Raw genomic sequence first — 19,911 nt, 5'->3', positions numbered from 1 at the left:
AAACAAACAGGTATGGAAAGCAAAAGATAGAAAGAAAAAAGGTCAGGGTCAGGAAAATGTCCTTGGTGACAAGTAATCCACCTTGGGCAAGAGCGTTTTTATTTTTGTGCCAACAATTATTTTCTTCATGCTTAAGAATGGGTTTTCTCACACAAGTACTTTTTCTTGAACTTGAGAACAGTTACTTACACAAGGAATAATTTTGCTTGTGATCAAACCTCATCACTTGTTCATGAATTTTGACATTGATTTGACTCCATACGACATCATTTCACTATGACTAAGCAATAAATATGTTCATATTTACCCAACAGATTAGTTATTGAACTAGCACAGTGTACTTCACAGATTCGTGAGGGAATGTGTGCGTGTGTGTGTGTGTGTGTGTGTGTGTGTGTTTGTGTACACACACACACACACACACACACACACACACACAAACACACACACACACACACACACACTCTGCATATACTCTGATAATCAGGCCACATCAGATGACATCATACACACCTCTAGTTGGTGGATCAAATGCACAGGCCTGCATGTCCAGACACAAACAATCCACACCTGACCATGTGTCCATGAACCAGCCACTCAGCAGAATAAAGAGCAACCTTGCGTTGCATAAAACATCTTTGTACCTTTGAAAAGATGCATCGGCGGAATGCATCAACTTCACTTTCATATCCCAGTGTCATTTAGGTTGCAGCTAAGTTTTACTGCAAAGGTGGCAGCAACCATTTGGCCACACACCTGCTATCTAATCCTTTCATTTTTTAAATGTAGTTTATGAATAATTCACATATGTTACTGAATAATATAAAGAATAATAGCTATAATGAATAGACAAGTTGTTGAGGATGACGGCTTATTGTCATCAGGAGCATAACAGCAAACTGGGCGTATGCTTCATTCCATTCCCATTCTAATTTAGCCTCCTCTTTCTTGTATTAAGTGCACGTATCACCCATATATATGGAGACATGGTGAGAAAATACTTGTGGGATACATTTAGAGGGGAGTATAAAATGGGGCAGTTTTCTTGGAAGATAAAGTCAGATCCCTGTGCGTGGAGGTGCTGTTCACTCAAAGGCACATATTCCTAGAGAACTAAATAGCTTTCATTAAAGACCCAGATTAGAGGTCTAGGGATATGCTAACAGAATGCAGACGTGGGAATATATTGCCTTAAGGCATTGGTATGAGAAGATCAGCAGATCTCTGGCAGTTGAAGGAGACCTATTTGACAAGAGTTGCTGCAGTGTTTCCTGACTGGAAAAGAGACAACTTAATAAAGGGATGAGGGCGCAGTATGAATGCTACACATTCCAAAGACCTAAAAAAAAATGGACCCAAACTCAAGTTCCTAGTTAGATTTCATAGTAATCTTGCATAACCACTGATCCTGCTCTACAGTGTTGCAGTACTGGTGATTGGATTGTGTAGATCAGAGCCTATTCAGTATGTCTTGGGATTCTGTGAGGTTGACGAGAGGTTGTATGTGGGCATGTGGCGTCTGTTCGCTCGGAGCTGGAAGTCTGTGCTACAGAAAAAATAGCCTTTAATTGTTTCATGAAACGACTTCACAGTCAAGAGAGATAATTGAGGATTGGTGAGTAAGCCTCTTCGAACATGATTTCAAAGATGCTGGGGCCTCAAGTGGTTTGAAGAGGCATTTAAATCAATGTGTCAGACTAAAGAATACTTCAAAAAACATGCCGGGGAGCTCAGTCAGAGCAGGTCGGCTATTGGTGAACTTCTGTTTGCTCTCTGAATGGCAATAAAAAATGATGGAGAAAGTGCTATGGTGTCACGCTGTGCTGCCAATATGAAGAGACCTCTTGACTGACAGTACTTAAAATAACATCCCATCAGACATGAGCTTGTGTAGTTAGGGGAAGATGCCACGCGCATCTCTGAGAAATTCTGTGTTTTCAAGTTGCTCCCCATAGTGGTCTCACATATTGTGAGACAATGAAAACTGTTTAAGATTTGACATGAAATGTACAAGTAATAATCTTAGGTAAATCTTTAGAGGCAAATGCAAATATTCTGTTTAGCAACCTTTGTAATACTTCCTGTAATTGGATTACACAGAGTTTCCAGTTCCGAGGTGACTTTTCAGTCACCTTTCAAAGGTTTGCTTGTTCAGCTAGTGTATCATGTGCAACACTGTACCCTTAGTTACTGATTACAGCAGTTCCTGTGTCTCCGTGTGTGTTTGTTCCAGGTGCAGTGCTTATGTAAGAGAGCTCTTTCTTTCTTCTTCTCTCCCCTCCAGGTTAGGTGACGCATTCCGCTGCCTTTACAATCCTCGAATGTGTCAGTCATGTTCTGCATGCAACAGCCAGGCGAGAGAACACTTCCATGCCGCTTTCAGAGGTGTCAAAGGTTAGCTTAAATGCACACAGGGAAAGGCCTGGCTTCTCTTTTCATGGCGCTCCTAAATGCTGTGTGCTGAATGCAGAGCTGCGACATGACGATTGTCTTTCTAAGCGCACGAAAGGGTTTTTTGATAACTCCACGCCTTGGGTGAGTGCGAGGAAACGGGAGGTCCACGCGGACGAGTCAGCACAAGGTGAGAGTGAAGGCATTCTCACGAACATCCATGGCGTTTCGCTAAGGCACCCCAGTAGCACATGTTTTCAGCGGAACATCTAAAACCCGGCACAGTCTGCTATTTTGATGATGAGGTTGCTAGGTATTAGGTGTGAACAGTTCTCCAAAGGTGCAGTAATTATAGTGAGTAAGGGACTTAATTTGCTTTAAAAGTTCCCATGCTGCATGACAGGAAAAGAGATATGATTACTTACTTTAATAGAACACGCGTTGTTTATGATAAAGCTCAAACACCTAATTAATTGCAGGCTGTGTATTATAATTATTAACTAGCTCCATCCTTACCTGACACATAAGAGAGTTGTAAACCTCACAATATTGAAAGAGAGCTTGCAGAGTTGCATGAAATCCCAGAAAACAAAGATGTGCTGTTTGCACTGGCTTGCATTGCATTTCCCTAATTTCCCTAATCTCTATTGAACGGTCAGCCTCTGCCTTGTTTACAGCGGCTTAACAAGGTAACAGAATACATGATTGCGGATCCGAATTTGTGAGCACACCGAGCACTGGCCTACATTTCTGTCTGCTGTTTATTAAACCATTCTTGGTGCCATTTAAACTGCTTCACTTCTCTGTTAGGTAATTGTTGCTTAGCAGTTTTTTTAAAGACATACGAGACAAATAATTGGCTGAGATGATGCTAATTAATGACCACGGCCTCCTAATCATATTGCACTTCAGCCAATAAAAATTTGCCCAAGGCCTGCATGAAAATAGCATGCGTCTAATGAACAAGACTTTGTGATATAAGATCACGAATCATGAAAACAGGGTCTGTTAACTCAACGAACGTGTACGTGTGGCATCATATTGGGCCATACATATGAATGAAGGCTGGTGGCTTAATGTTTTTTGAGGAGGCCATACAAAAACGTAGTCTGATGTAAGGTTCCAAGCATGCTTTCCACGTGTATTAAGTCTGGCTTTTCCCAGATGGAACTTTTTGAGCGGTATCACCGAGCTGGACTGGACCATTTTCCAAGCAAGCTGATGACAATTAAATAAACAAATGCAGGGGACACGGAAATTGAAGAAGGAACCATCATGGTGGCTTTTAAGATGGATGCTGATTGGATGTGTGCTAATGGTTTGTGATCGATGGCCTGCCAGATTGAATCTATGCAGTGGAACAAGGTGCCACTTCTCATGTTCATATCTTTTAACATGACTCTGTGGCAATTGAAATACATCTGATGTTCTGAGATTGATTTTGGTAGGAACTGGGACATTCTACACTGTGCTAGATATTCCCATCTCAAGTCTTGTTAACCCACTGCCCTATGCTTTTTTTTTTTCTTTTTTTTTTTTTTAAGTGATTCCTGCTCTGATGCACCTGATCCAATTAAGGGCTTGAAAATTAGTAGGTGAGCTGGATCAGGTGGGATAGGAGTTGAGAGAACCTGAAAACTATGCATCGACAATTTTCATTCACAAAAATGGCATTAATAGGCATGGCCAATAATTTGGGGTTTTCAACATGTGGGGCACAGCACCAGGACCTGCCATGGGGGCACAAGACTGAGATTTTTTAATTGCTCACATGAAAATATTTAAAAAGCAGTGGATCAATTCTGCAGGTAATATTAAGCAGCTAATTATTTTTCCACTAGAGCGCGCTAGAATGTGTTCTAGTAGCGCAGGAACATTGGATTTTCGTTTCCATAACCACACAGGCTACACATCTAGCTACATCCTGTTCACAATAAATCTTAAAAATAGACCGGTGACTAGCCAAATTTAAGAGTACGGATAACAATGAAGACTTTTTTTTCCCTTTTGGAAATAAAATGAAATCAGATTAACAAAAATAGAACTTCTTTGATTCATGTACAGTTCTTCAGTAGGTATTCATTTAAAGTTCTTATCAACACAGGCTGATGGTTCAGACACAAGTACAATACTGTAATTATCTATTTAACCTTTTCAGCTGTTTTGTACCTGTGAACATTTTCTTGTATTCCAGCAATTTAAATTCAGTGGACATCGAGCAGTCCCACTTGTGTTGAGATTTTATTTTATTTTATACTAATTCTCCGTGTTTGGTTAGTTGCAAACCGAAATATTGTCAAACTGCTGCATTGACACTGTTCTCTGGACAAGCTTGTCTATTTCTCACTCTCTACCTGAGAGTAGGCTGGTGTCATGCTCTGTCCTACACTCAGCCAAACACACACACACAATCACCCACACAACACCAGTCCCCATCTCCCAGACAATCAGACCTCCAATGTGTCAATCAGCAGTCCTTCTACCAATCCGTTTCCATGTTCACAATCACCCACTTACTGATCATCACATACACCTGCACTGTGTTACACCCTCCTTACTTAAGACCACAGGGTCCTCTAGTCAATGCAGTGCAATGACTCACTCTCCTCTGAGTAATATCTAGCCAGATCTCAAGGACTGTTTGTCTTCTTGTTAAGTTCTTCATTAAAACAATCACTTTGTTACATCTCACCTGTTCCTCGCTCCTTCACTCAAAATGTCAGTTTCTTTGCATCATGTATATGTACACCAGAATTCTTTTTCTGAGATCAAATCTATGTTATAATTGTTTTGTTTGTAGATAATTAGTGATGTTTTTGTTTGTGTGGCATATAGTGAAATGCAGTCTTTTCTTTTGTATATATGTTTAACTACCAATAGACTTAGATTGCTTGCACAAAGGGAATGGTTAAGTAAAGGTGATACCATTTAAAAAAATTGGTACATGATAGAAAGTAACAAAGATAATTTTCGCAGTATTCGATAATATCGTTTATAGCCCCAAGGCTAACCTTTAACAACTGGACTGTAGCTGCAAACAACTGCTGTATACTTGTGTGCAGTTATCCACAGGCACAATACTGTTTTGCTGCACTGTGATATTTGTTTGGTGTAGTTCTTTCCTTAGTCCCAGTCGTCTCACACACACACACACACACACACACACACACACTCTTACACCCACAAAGCAGCCTAGATTTGGCATATATTGAATATTCTAAATCATGTAAGTATACTGTAAATCACATAGGAAATTCAGTCTTATAAATGAATGGATATTTAATTTGTTAGTCAGTTTAATGAATTAATGTTTGAACAAGAGTTTATTGAACTGCTGATACAGCACAAATATTACATTAAAGCCAACAAATCATGTGGAACCAATGGAGTATGTACAATAATTTTTCTTCTTGCAGTGGAGTTATAGAAGAAATCTCACATAACTTGGCATTTTGTGCCCTAATATTCCCACACTACTATGGGTAGTTACTGCTTGGTGCGTTTATTTGGGACCTCTGTGTAACTGACTGTAGCAATCAGATACGAGATACGGTATCAGACTGTCACCCGAGCCCATGCACTCCAGTGACATTGTCTGGGGAAGCTGACCACTGGCCCAGCTCTACACCTCTTTGACCACTGATGATATAGTAAGTGTACCACATGCTGTGTTTAATTAAAAATAAATAAATAAATATATAAATGCTTTACATTTTACATTTTTATTTGGTATTTCAAAAATGTAAGTAGGAACAGGAAGGAAAAGAAAGTAACGATAAATGAATAACTCAACGTTTTGTGTGTGACACCACAGTTTACAAGCTCTCTGTAATTGGTTTTAAATTCATGCCGTGGAACAGTGTGTTTATGCTCAGCATGTTCACGTATTTTACATTATTTATTGCAATAATATTGTCATATTTTTTAACTTTAATGGTTAGGGCGAAGAGACAAAAACCGTTCATTATATTCGGCGTAAAGATCAAAGTTAGTGAAAGAATAGAAAAGTAAATATCACACCCACACACCTTCCCATGTGTTACTGCATTTAGAAACATGGACAATAGCACCACCTTGTGGGTAAAACAGGGACTACAGCATTTGTCGCTAAAAGCTATTCAAATATACTGGTTTCGCAGAACAGTCCGCACAGGTAACACAATCTACAACTAAGCAAGGGTGACTGACAGCAATCATCTTGCAGAATGTTTTCTTTTGTTCACTATATTATATGAGCAGGAAGATCAGTGTTCAAATGTATTTAATTACTTCATAATTAAATAGGTCGATTATTTGTATACTTCATTTTCTAGTGTGCAGATCGCCTGCGCCAAGTATCCTTTTTCATTTAGTTAAGTTTGTTAAACCCAGACCAATGGATTTACAGCTGATTTAAAAAGTAATAACAGACCTATCCTGTTTCAGAACGTTGTCAGACAATATATAGACAAATAGTCTGGTTTATGTATAAATAATACAATAAGATAAATAATAGGCAAATAATTATTAAAATGTCAGAACCTGAGGCACAGGACTACATATTCAGATAATGTAAATTATTTTTTATATAAATGTGCTGTTTCATGTTTTTGTATGCCCTGGGGGTAAATGGTAAGAATCAAACCGTTGAATACTTTCAAATTTTTTAAATAATGTGCCTTATTTGAAAAATGAACTGTAGGTTTGCGTGAATTAACCATGCGTGAAGATATCAATGAAAGATTCTATTTTATAGATAAAACTAATGCATCATTAACTTGTGGCGCTCATATATCCCATGCATTCATAACTAAATAATAATAGAGCTAACGTGTGATTCGTTCATCTTGTACTGTAGATGGGTAATCTTGTATTCAGTAAAAAAAAACAAACAAAAAAAAAACAAACAAAAAAACAAAAAGCTGTTCCCTCAAAAGATTCACCACCGCCCTCCTAATCACCGCGTAAACCCTTAGAACAGCCCTTTGTCGGTACGGATGTCTCGCCTTCCTGCAAATTAGCAAAGGCTTGCCGTGGTATTCATGCGTCGGTTCGTTGTCTCCCAGGGATACGAACGAGTAAACAAGAGAAGGAACTGATCTCCACGCAACCGGACGGGAGCTTACGGCACGCGTGTAGTGATTTTGCAGCCAAGTGCCTGACGACTGCTCCTGGTCACGGAACAAGCTGACAGGAATATATCGAAAGGAGGGGAAACTAAGTTGAGCCGCAAATTTTAGAGATTTATGTACAGAATTTAGGATTTGGAAAAAACAATGATATGCAGTGGTACTTATTTGTAAACATGTTTCTACTCTTGGCACGTGTAGGTTGTGTAGCCTGCTAGGGTCTCTCAAAGCATGGAAAAAAAAGGAAACGTCAGACGCGCCACCTCGGCTGGTTACCGTTTACCGGATCGACCCAATATCAGCCTGATCTCCCAGTCCTCGGTGTCTATGTTGAGGCATTCGCAGGGCAGGACACGAAACACCGACGAATCACCAGCGCGAGGTTCCGACACCCGAGATCCAGTAAAACGGGACCAAGTCTGGAAGGAGTTCGTGCGCATGGAGCGAGCCGGCGTGAAAGAATGGTAATGTCGTTGGACTTTGTTTCGCGCGACCTCACGTGGGTAATGCGCCTGTCGTTTCGTTTAGTCGTCAACTTTCTCTCGTAGTGAGGTAATAATCATTTACGCCACGACTTCAAGTGGCGCCGCGTTTCACTGTCATCTGACACGGAATGGATTGCACTTGACCGGGCGCCCCTGGTCGGTATTCTTTACGGTTGCGTCGCTTGTGCGAGACAAAGCCGTATTATATGCGCGTATACCAGACCCGTGGCTACAGTACACAAAACAATGTCAGATCTGAACTGTTCATTATAAAATACATAATTCATTATATGATTATATGCAGTTTTATATGTAAATTTAATCTTCTTGTCCTTACTCCTAATTGGCTACTCTTGTCCTCAGGGAGAAGAACTGGAGTTTTCTAAAAACTTTGACCAGCTGGTAAGAAGCACATATATCTTTCCTGTTCAACTACATGTTTTGCCAGAAAATTCAGCTGTGTTTTTGTAATTACTTGGGGCAAAACTATGCAAACTATGTAATACCATTAAATTCCACAGATTAGATAATCCCCTGCAACACCCAGATGAGCAGTCATATGAGGAGTCATATCCACTGACAGAAAGAAAGATGATCCTTTGATCGTCAGTGTTTTTTGTGATGTAGCTTTCCCTGAGTTACCTTTTAAAAACAACATCTCACGAGCAGAGTCAAAGACTGTATTTGTTGAGAGAGTTTATCAAATCCATGCCGAGCATTACATCCAGATCAGAGGACTGAGGGAAGGTGAACACATGTAATCCATAACATGTCTCCGAAAGGACAGGCAAAAGGAAGAACGCTATGAGATTAGGAAACAAAACTAGACAACTCAGGGACATGACTGTAAATGATGTAGGACTTACTCTGAACCCAAAAGCTGATACAAAAAGCAGCATCAGCTGCCAGGGTGGGACTCTAGCATTATAAAACCAATCTACAAGTGTCCAATCAGGAGAAGCAGAAGGGTGAGCGAAGGCCTACGGCACAAAGCAAAGTAACGCAGCACTCTTTTGGCTGCTGTGGCTTTAAATTTATAGAGTCATTTTGGGAATTGGATTTTTCAGTATCCTCCTCCACACCAACCGATGCAAAGAGAGGACAGGAAGAGAGTATAGGTTATGTGGCTGTAGATGGCAATCTCAATGACAGTGAGATGAACTCCAGAAACTGTCGCTCCAGTTCCTGCAAAGGAAATAACAGAGCAGATGCAGATAGTATGAAAGCCAAACTCTACGACTCAGTTTATGTGTTTAGTGCTTGTGAGCGAATTACTACCGAACCAGCATGGGTCAAGGCAGTTGGTTGAGTGAAACAATTTGAAAAAAACAAAAACATCTAGAATAGTCCTTCTGCCAGATTTTCATGGTATGAGCAATGCAAAATGAACAATGCAAAAGTAACACCAAAGAGATGAACAGTGAAACAAAGAACAGAAAGTTGATCTGGTCAGCGTGATTGATATATGCCAATTTTTCATTCATTACTTACATGATTAGTATCTTTGGTTAAACTGTCCCTTTACCGGTGATCCTTCAGCAGTGATTCCCTCCTTCAGGGTCGCCCTAGGACTGAGACGCCTCTCCCCGGCTATGTGCCTCTGTACTCTGATGTGCTCCCCAACACCACCAACCAGATGGTTGGCAGCCGCGTGTGTACTGAACTGGGGAAGGACCTGGTACGAATGGACAGGCTGCTATTGCTAACGGCGTCTCACCGGAAGACCAAGCAGAGCGCCGAGATGCAGCCCTGCTGACGCAGGCCCCACCCGGTGAACAGAGGTGCCAACCAGTTCCCTGCTGTTAACAGAAACAGAGCTGGAATCATGTTTGGTTATAAGCAGGTGGTGCTTAAAAACCTCTGAACCAAACTAGCTCCATTTTGTTCCCATGAATATATTGTTTGGAAGTGAAAATGGCATTCTGCTTCAATGGGCTTTAGTGGGTACACAAATGCATCTGGAATGTAGGTGCTGAAATGTTTTAGCTGGATCTGTATGGACTTCTTGTTCCTTTTCCCCTTTCAAGGACATATTTACATACATTACAGACTCTTTCTGATGTGTTGTTCAAAATCAGAATTTCAACTGAACAGTCCTGTCGGTTTTACTGCATTCAACATGGTGTCAAAACATTAAAAAAATAATTACAGATTAACAATTGATATTCAAAATAAAGGAAACATCGTGCTGACTCATACAGCTTTGCAAATTAAACAATTCTAACTATTGCATATCTTCCTTTACCATTTGCTAGGCATTAAAAAATGTATACATCCTTAATAAAATCTGTTCAGTGGTTTCCAAGTAGACCTTCAGACTGGTTCTTCTGGCAAGCCATTTGAATACAATGGCCATGATAACGACAAGTGTTGACGATGTTATGTGAAGACTCATGAAGGGGACTAATAACTGGGTAATTACATGGGGAGAGCTACAATTGTACATGGGTAAACTGCTGAGTCAGTTCTGAGTCAGCCACTTTTGAATATCATTAAATATTAATTTGGTGTCTTGATTATTCAATTTGCTCATTTCCAGTCCCTGTGGGTATGTGATTCAGTTCAGTTTGAATTTTTATTTGTGTGCACTTTTTACATTAGATAGTTGAAGAAAGCCATTTATATGGAATCTGAGGTTGACAGTCGAAGAAATTCACCTAAAGAGCCACGAAGAATTTAACGCTCCACACCTTCACTCAGACGCACTCCGCATTTTTAGGTTGGGTTTAAAAAACAAACACAAAAAAAATGTGATCATTAATTTGAGATTGTTTATTTGAGGTCACATATCTCATTCAACAGAGATGCAGCTAACAGGCTGAACGTTTTGGTTGTTGTTGTTGTTGTTGGCTGCCCGTCCGGTGTTATTCTGTGTATGGGCGCGCGCTTAGAAAGAGAAGTGGGTGGAGGAGGGTGTAGACGTCAGGCCTTGTGCTGGCTTTAGAGTCTAGCATATTAATGTTACATATCTTCCAGTAAGATCAGCACATGCATTTTGATGACTGCAGTTTTTGTTTTGCTTATGTATTGCTTCAAGTGATTAGTGCATCTTTGAAAAAACAGGTGCGGTTAGGCATGTACATTACATCTTAAAATAACACCACCCCCCCCCCCCCAAAAAAATTTTTTTTTTTTCTTTTTTTATTATTATTTTATATGCCAACACAAATTGTTATTCAGAATATCTAGCCACAGTTTCTGTAACTGATTCTGTAATTGATTATCTAATGATTGTTTATACACGCTCTGAGCAAAAGGGGATAACATTTAATCCTCACAATGAATAATTAATGTGAAGACCGCAATTTCCCACAGGGACCACATTAGTGTGTTTATCTTCAGTTAAAACATCTGGCTTATCCTTCTTATAAATGAAGTCTAAATATTCACAGGTGCCTCAGCTCTGCTGAACTCTCTGTAAAGTCTACCATACATCTAACCTGTCACCCCCACCAAATGATCAGTGGCTCACTCTACTGGATGGAATGCATCACTGTACAACAACGTTCATCCGTAGGTGGGTTGTGTCCACTAGAGGGCAATGTTGACCTGTTTTAATGTTTACATTTTTAAAAATGTATTTATTTATCTTAGGCGCGCGGTACTTGAGTGTATTTGTTTGTCACTCACTCACGTTAAGCAAGTTAAGATTTTCTCTTCACAAAAAGGCGCTTCCAGCACAGAAACAGGGATGGTGCTTTGCTCTCCTGAGTCTTGCGTCCTCGTCTGGATCACTGCAACTTTTGACAATGTTTTGTGAACGGGTTAGTTTTAGGTACGAACAGACTGCTTAAAGAACATATCAGTTATGATATAAAGTAAGTGAACACCATTAGCATTTTTCATGGTTAAGGACTAAAACATTTCAGCTGTTTAATACATCAAATGGTGGAGCCATTTTAAACCGGGTAATGCCCTATTAAGTAATTCCATGTCTGATTATATGTTAAACAGTTCTGGCTTCAGGCAATCCATACATTGCATCATTAACACTGTCATTCTCTTTCGGTCCTACCAGCTAATTATCTAGAGAGCAAGTCTGTGGTCCCAGTTTTAACGGTGAAGAGGGAGGGTGGGTCAAAAAGTGCTGTTGTAACGTTTGTGTTTTTAGAGGACGACATGATACAACGGTTGGCAAACGAAATCCAGTTATGACAGCTATGAAACTGTTATTTGGTAGTATACAGGCTCTGGCCGATCGGGAGGCACCTATATTAAACCTATACTATACATTTCCTATACATACATATAAATATGAACACAGATTTATCAGCCACACTGGTATACATACCCAAATTGATGTTTTGGTTTTCATTTACCAGCCTAATACATTTGTTTTAAATAATTAAAAAAGTCACTTTTCTTAAAGTATTTTGAACATAATAAAAAACAGGTCACCCTACCTTATGAATGCACCCAATGTTTCTGTGCCTCAAAACGTCTGGACAAAAATAATAACAAACAAATTCTTTGGACGGAGGAAAGACGCTTCTGCTCGTGGAGAAGGGCGGCTTACTGCATCCACCGGAGGGCATTCGCCGCCTCCCGCGTGGCTCCGTTCGTGGGCGCGAGAGAAGAAGAGAGGCTTATGGGTAAAGAATGCTGTCGTCGTCTTGATGTCAGAGGGAAGCGCTCGAGGGAACGGCTGGAATACCGAGGAATAGTTATGGAGAACAGGCGGTAGAGGAGATCCAAATCCCTCCAACTGACAAGACGCGCTGGTAATTGTCCGACCTGAGGAGTGGAATAATCCGCACGAAGTTTTGGATGCCGTGCAACTCGAATGTACTGTGCGTTGCAGGATTGTGGAGGAAGCGGTCTTTGGGTCTGTGGCGGTGTTTTTGCAAAACTGCGGGATTGTTTATGAACGGAGGGAACATTTGAAGTGAGACGAAGCCAGAGCGAAGCGCCCGAAAAAGGGGAGGGGGTCGAGAAAACGCCCTGCTGCTGAAATCTCTCCAAATCCAAACTTTTTACCGCGCCATTGGAGCTAGGCTGCCGATCTCTTATGGGAACATGGGAAGAGAAGTTGTCGATCTGTCTCCGAGTTTTTGAACTATTAGTTCATAGGTTGATTCAGAAGTTTGAGGGACGGTTCTCTTTTCTCACGGGATTGTTGTTTTTTTTTTCTTTCTTTTTCTTTATCCTGGATCGTGCCAGACCGGGGGACATTGGGAGAGTGGCGAGTCGGAGGCTGTCTAGGCCCACAGCCCGGGAGCGAAGAGAAGACAATTTTTTAATGCAAAGTCAGAAAGTTCACGAGACCGCTCGGCGGTGATCACGTTACGCACGAGTGCAGAGGAAAGGATATCATGTCTCCTGGAGCAGAAAGAAGGATGGAAAACCGGCTGAAAAAACTGGAAGCCATGATCAAAGACCCGCGGTCTGCGATCAACTTGGAAAGTTTGCTGGTGAGTGCCATCCTCTTCGTTAATGTTTAATATGCTTCGAAGCGCGGTTGCTTAGTTTCACGGACAGAAATAATGGAAACGACGTTGCAACGCAACATTGTCGCGCTGTAAGCGATCAATGAACGTGGCCTAGGCTTCAAGCTTGACCGCTGACATTGCATTTATCCCATGTTAGATTGGTAACGATACTTGTTGCAGGTGTGACTTGCTTTTCTAGGAGGTCTGTGTTTATTTCTGTGTCTTTTGCGATATTTTACTGTTCTAATCTAAAATTGCACACGATCGTCAGCATTTTAGTAGTGTCTGTTCTATTCTCTCACGATCTTGCCATATTTGAATACCTATACTAAGTCAACTTCTGTCTCCAGCGTCTGCTCGCACCAAATATAGTAATATTGTTGGTCTGCAACATCAGAAATTTCGTAATTCCTACTTCCTGTAGTCGGCGAGTTATTTTCTTGTAGACAATGCCACTGATATTTACATGTTCCTGCTTGTGCACTGAGCATGCCGTCCCAGAGCATGCGACCTGCATGTGAATTGAATTTTTATGCCATTTCTCTCTGATGACGTTTGTTTTAAAACACATGTCGATGCATCCAAGAAGTTACTTGCCCCCCCCCCGCGGTAAACCTACCAGGACGTTGGCCGTTCGGCGTCAACGCCACCGGCAGCAGGAGCGAAATCGGTTCGGTTCCTCTCCTCAGCACCAACGGCAGCCTGTGCCACACGCGTTGGCACTGACGCTGCATAGACGACGTGGCGTCGGTCTACAACATCAACACCAGATGCACACCAAGCGGCGCAACAATGTTGGTGCGCGATGCTAAGGAACGCATGGCGCACTGGCGTACGTGCTGCTTTCTGATCGAAGGGATCTTCTGATTTAAAAAAGCCTTTAGGCACAGAAGCGCGTTGTCCAGTGGCGCAAAGTGTGTCCAGCAGAAATATGTTGTTAACACGTATTTAGTTACGCACCAGTGGACTGTCAACAGAAGCCCTTGAAGCGTCTGCGCGTGACGCTCTGCAAAAGCATAGTTCACCGGCGTATGTATATACAAGACTGAACGGTCAGGTATACACACTGAATTGTCCTATTTTTGATGGAACAGTTGACCTCGTGATTTTATAACAGTAGGGTAAGACACCTTTGGGAGCATTGCTGTTAGGCCGTGACTCAGAGTCCTGGCCTGCTTGCATGTCATCCAATTTGACACCCTTGCAGCACATGGAGGGTCCTCGGCATTTGAAGGATGTGTGTTTTGTTCCCAGAAGAGAGAGGAGAAGAAATGGAGTGATGGTAGAAGTAGAGATGCACACAGCAGAGGAGAGATTGGAAGCAGTGTGTGGGAGTAAATCTCTCTCTCACTCTCTCTCTCTCTACCTTTTATAGCCCTGGTGCTTTTCTAGTTTAGCTCAGGGCTGGAGATAACAGCGAGAGCCCTGTGTTTTGTTTGGTTTGTGTCTGTGTGCATGTCCATGCAGTAGATATTTGTGTAGTGCAAGCGCGCGCGTGCGTTTTTGTGTGTGTGTGTGTGTGTGTGTGTGTGTGTGTGTGTGTGTGTGTTTGTGTGTGTACCATCTCTTCATGCACCACTTGTACACACAATCTCACTTGGCCTCTCAAAAACAGACTAATTAATTTTGGCTCATTTAGTTTGTCATTAACTCTAGCTCGAGCCGATTACTGTCAGTTATGCTGGATAATGCACTTATTTGCAGGACAGCCTGCTGGCTGTTTAACTCTCTCTCTCTCTCACACGAGCAGAGCTGCGAGGGAGAGGGATGGATGGATGGTATGCATGCATACCCACACACACACACACACACACACACACACACACACAATGTGTACTAAGCTTGCTCTGTCTTGGTAAAAAAGATTTCCAGTCCCTAAATATGAAATGGTGAAACCAGTAGATTTAAAACTAGACACATTCCCGTAAAACATCTGCGGCTCCCTCTCTCCTGGCACAGGAACCCGGGAGCTTTAAGAGCGGTTTGTTAGACCCCTTTGTGTATCCCTTGATGATGCACCGTAGATGGACGCATGTAATTGTCCGTGTATGTTTGATGACCACTTTGGCTTTCATTTGCCATGCTGATTGGTCGTTCACGATGAGAATAAGAACACGTCCATGTGCTTTATTGCACGTGGTGCAGGTTTCTGACCTGAGCGCTTGGGAATTGGTGTTCAGCTCGGTAGCCAGGTGAGGCGGCTGCATGTCGCTCCTCTTTCCTCACTTCACCTTTGCCTTGCTCTTGCCTGAGGAGTGCCGTCGCTGTGGCGACGAGTGAACGCGCGAGCCTCGCATGAATCGAGCAGGGAAATCGAGGATGTACGCCACCCTAAATCGTTGTTGCCGTGGAAAAATGAAATGTCGTGTTCTGGCGCGATGAGTCACAGAGAAAAGTGCAGTTAAAAAAAAAACCTATTGATTTAAAATTTGCTTATGGTTTTAAAACAACGTGTTTTGTGGGTGACATTTGTATTCCCGTGTGCGTTGTGCGTTATGTAGTGGATATTGGAAATTTGTCGGACAAGAGATGGAGCCAGGCATGGCAGGTGACCTCCTGGTTAGCTCGCTGTGGTGCAAAGGTCAAGCGCAGGGCTGAGTTAATGCTTAGCTAGCCCGTGTGCCTGTAACGCCAATAACGCGGCAGCTGAGGGGAAGACGTGCTCTCGCAGAAAAAACCAAAGACCAAACCGCAGCGAATCACTTTTCCTCGGCCCTCGCCGCATTCCTCGGAGATTGTCTGGACGGTGATGGCTGCTGCTGGGAACCAGAGTTTGCACATGTGAGGTGTTGCTGGTCTGGAGCTCTGGACTGAACCGGCGCAGATAACGGGCAGTCGCGTTGCGCACTGGAATGTTGATGGTGCCTTATCTGTGTTCCTCCTCTCTGTTTCAATCTTCCCTTGAGGTGTGTGTGTGTGTGTGTGTGTGTGTGTGTGCGTGTGTGCGTGCGTGCATGCGTGTCTGTCTGAGCTTGTGGCTTTTGTGCTTGAAACAAAGACGGCATACCAACACCCTGCTCCGATTCCTCTCTGCATATCCACATGAAGTCAAACTCTCACCGCCGCTAACAATAAACACCCGGCACCCCAAACCGGACGCGGCCAGACGACCCAGCCAGGAAGGCCAGTGGAGGAAACAGTCTACTCTTCCTTCCCTTCTTAAGTCCCTTTGCTCTTCTCCACCTCCAGCAATTCGGTGCATCATCGGCTCAGCAGTTGGCCGGTGAGTTGCATCACGTGCACCGCACGCAGGAGAGCACTATCTTCCCCACAGCTCTTGTCCGCCAGGACTAGAACAGCAACAAACCCTATGGAAAACCGTTTCAGAACAGTGCTCTCTCCCTCTCCCCATCTGCTGTGCTGGGCTGGAAGGATTCAGATGACCTTGCTCCTCTCACGTGGCGTGCCTCCGTACCTGACAGCCGTAGTGACGCGTGGAGAGCCACAATGCACAATAGGAGTATTTTTGTTCCATTCTGATTAGCCCTGCAAACGTTCTCACGGACGTGTCATCTTTCCACCAAACGGGGTTCAGGGGAAGCCCAGCTGGACGCCGCTTCTGCTTATTGTTGCCTTCTGATTTTGTTTGATTTGGGCTTATAGCTTAGCCCGTCCTGTCTGGAGAGGATGCGGCTTTCCATTTCCAAAGCGCGCTGTCTGCTCTTTGGGAGCCGGTGCTGTGCCAGATGGTAACGGGTACACACCGCACAGCAAATCCCGTGATGAGCCGTGTAAAGCGCTTGATATTCCTAATCAAAACAAGTGACGCAAACCAAAAATATGTGTGTATTTAGCACTAAAATCGATAAGGTATTATGTGTTAAGTACATTTAATGTGATCAAAATAAATGGAGTTATGGACAGTTTACTGTTTATCATTGGCAACAAAAATCTTTGTGTTTGGTCACCATCTATTCCCAGCTGACTCCAGTTGACAGTGGAGTCCTTTTTCATGTCACGTGCCGTGGCTCTGGTTGCTGTAAGCAGCCACTCAGATCCTTGGACCCATGGCCAGGGAGGCCAGGGCAGGCCATCGCTCTGTGTGCAAGTGCGTGACACCCTCCAGGTCCTTGGGCCCGGGAGCGTGGCCAAGCCGCTTGAACCGGCGCAGCTGGGATTTGATCCTGGCTCCGTTGTACATCAGTGTGGAGAAAGGCGCGTTCAAGCCAGGTGAACTGCCTGTGTTGGCGTGCTTGCGTTGGAAATTGCAGTGACGTTACCTGGGCAGTTGTAGCTAATGTTTCTGACTGCATTTAAGGGACTTGTGTCCAAAAGAAGGACTTATTTTCAGTTTTTTTTGTTTTATGATCCTAAGGGAACTAGCACAAATGGACAAATTTTGATTTGCTGTAGATGCTGAACCTGTCCAGTGCACCCGGTAAGCGTGAAGGAATATTCTTTTTCTACTTATCCAGGTCTCCTCAATACCCGACGTCTTCTGGTCGTCGCAAAGAAAGCTGGCTCAGACACTATGTACAGTAATGGCCCCAAACCCCGGGCCTCCAAGTATAGTTTCAGCCTTTTAAACATAAATATTAGGGTCAATTATTATTCAATCCCTAGTTTAATATTTGGTGGATAACCCTAGTTTGCAATTACAGCTATTAATCATTTTTTTATAAGACCCGATCAGGCCAGCACAGGTCTCTGGAGTATTCTTGGCCTACTCCTCCATGCAGATCTTCTCCAAGTTGTCTAGGTTCTTTGGGCATCTCTTGTGGACTTTGATCTTGAGCTCCTTCCACTAGTTTCAGTTGGGTTAGGTCAGAGACTGGACTAGGACCACTGCAACACCTTGATCTTTCCCTCTTAAACAAGGCCTTGGTTTTCTTGGCCATGTTTGGGGTTGTTGTCCTGTTGGAAGATGAAATGATGACTCATCTTAAGATCATGATGGAGGAGTGGAGGTTTTTGGCCAAATCTCCAGGTAGGCTGTGCTATCCATCTTCCCATGGATGCGGAGCCGGGCCCCTTGGCTGAGAAGCAGCCCCACAGGCATGATGTTGCCACCACCATGCTATGACTGTAGGGAATGGTATTCTTTAGAGTCATATGCAGTGCCATCCTCTCGCCAATCGCCCCAGGTGTGGTCGGCACCAAAGACCTCGATCTTGGTCTCATCAGACCAGAGAACCTTGAACCAGTCTGCCTCAGAGTCCTCCAAGTGAACATGAGCAAACTTTAGACAGGCCTTGACATGACGCTTTGAAAGTAAAGGTACCTTACGTGCTCGCCTGGAATGGAGACCGTTTTGGTGGAGTACGTTACTTATGGTATTTATTGAAACCAATGTCCCTACGACCATGAGATCTTCCCCGAGCTCTCTCCTTGTTATCCTTGGGTCAGCCTTGACCGTTCTGACAAGCCTGGCCTCAGCACAGGAGGAAACGTCCTGGACACGGCTGTCCAGGCCGTGGAAGGTTAACAGTAGTTCCATAAGCCTTCCACTTCCGGACGATGCTCCCAACGGTGGAGACAGGTAGATACAACTCCTTGGAAAGGGTTTTGTACCCCTTGCCAGCCTTGTGACCCTCCACAGTTTTGTCTCTGATGCCTTGGAATGCTCCTTAGTCTTTCCCATGTATGAGTGCTGTTCACTTGTTTGGGGAGGGGCTTTTATAGTCAGAAAAGGTGGGAAAACAGAAAATTAATCCCAGCATGTGAGGGGTTGAATAATAATTGACCCTCTGGCAAACTCTGCAAATTTAAAAATAAATAAATAAATAAACAGAGAAATAACATTCTTTTTTGCTGCAATGCATTTCACATGTCTGGGCCCATCTACAGTCCAAATTTCACAATGCTAAGTTAATTCCAAATGTATAAACCTGCAAAATCTGCAGGGGGTTGAATACTACTTGGAGGCACTGTATGCCTTTGTCTTGTGATCATTGTAAGGAACATTGTGTCTTGAGCTCCTCAGTTCATAACTCAAACTTTCACTTGTTTTTCCACTAAAGCCTTTGAGGTGGTGCTTGGTAAATACCACGTAGCTAGAAATGGCAGCTAGCAAGCCTTTTCCCTGATTGCAAAATGGATTCAACCAAAATTGGGTGAGACGATACCTTTTTTAAAACTGTTTGACACGTAAAGGTTTTATAACAAACCTTTGTTTTAACTTCAAATGAAAGAGATTTTCCACTTTTGGCGGACATAGATCTTTGGCGTGGTTTTGAGGCGACTCCAAGAGAGCTTGCAGTGCCGTGTAATTAGATTAGAATGAAGGTGTCTGACCTTATTCAGGCTTGTCCTTCTCAGAGGGACTGGGAAGGCTGAGGAGTCATCAGTGATGAATGATGTCCCCAAATGGGAGCAACACCTGTTTCCTAGCTGAAACCCAGCAGAGGCAATATGTGCATAAATGTATAGCTAATGATGGGACTGGGTGTGTGTGTGCACGCGTGCGAGTGTGTGTGTGTGTGTGTGTGTGTGTGTGTGTGTGTGAGAGAGAGAGGACAGAGGCTTTCTTCATGACTTGCATATGAATTTTTTTTTTTT

The 19,911-nt window shown here is 43.0% G+C and overlaps 2 protein-coding genes and 2 long non-coding RNA genes across 7 annotated transcripts in view; 2 read left to right on the top strand and 2 right to left on the bottom strand.

The window, feature by feature from the left end:
- Positions 1-7,369: 7,369 nt before the first annotated feature.
- Positions 7,370-10,289, top strand: c11h2orf50 (chromosome 11 C2orf50 homolog). Its single transcript, XM_027008218.2, is given in 4 exon segments — positions 7,370-7,963; positions 8,348-8,367; positions 8,370-8,386; positions 9,543-10,289. Coding segments are annotated over 4 exon segments (468 nt in total). The 5' UTR covers positions 7,370-7,730; the 3' UTR covers positions 9,741-10,289.
- On the bottom strand, positions 8,651-9,568 carry LOC118242198. The gene is made up of 2 exons (XR_004776639.1): positions 9,476-9,568; positions 8,651-9,169 (listed from the first exon to the last, which is right to left on the bottom strand). It is a non-coding gene; the product is annotated as an uncharacterized LOC118242198 (long non-coding RNA).
- On the bottom strand, positions 9,691-12,477 carry LOC113576243. Its single transcript, XR_003410490.1, has 3 exons — positions 12,388-12,477; positions 11,619-11,724; positions 9,691-9,783 (listed from the first exon to the last, which is right to left on the bottom strand). It is a non-coding gene; the product is annotated as an uncharacterized LOC113576243 (long non-coding RNA).
- The window catches only part of rock2a (rho-associated, coiled-coil containing protein kinase 2a), a 34,404-nt gene continuing 26,900 nt past the window's right edge, over positions 12,408-19,911 (top strand). For 3 of the 4 annotated variants that reach the window (XM_027008217.2, XM_027008216.2, XM_027008214.2), the window contains exon 1: positions 12,409-13,395. In XM_027008217.2, coding sequence (XP_026864018.2) covers positions 13,297-13,395 — 99 coding nt within the window. In that variant the 5' untranslated portion in view covers positions 12,409-13,296. Of the gene's footprint in view, positions 13,396-19,911 lie in introns of all 4 variants that reach the window. The other variant, XM_027008213.2, reaches the window with a different exon arrangement.

This window comes from Electrophorus electricus, chromosome 11 (genome assembly GCF_013358815.1).
Source record: "Electrophorus electricus isolate fEleEle1 chromosome 11, fEleEle1.pri, whole genome shotgun sequence".
NCBI classification, from domain to species: Eukaryota; Metazoa; Chordata; class Actinopteri; order Gymnotiformes; family Gymnotidae; genus Electrophorus; species Electrophorus electricus.
The sequence above is the reverse complement of the archived record's forward strand: the minus strand, read 5'-3'. Positions and strand labels throughout refer to the sequence as shown.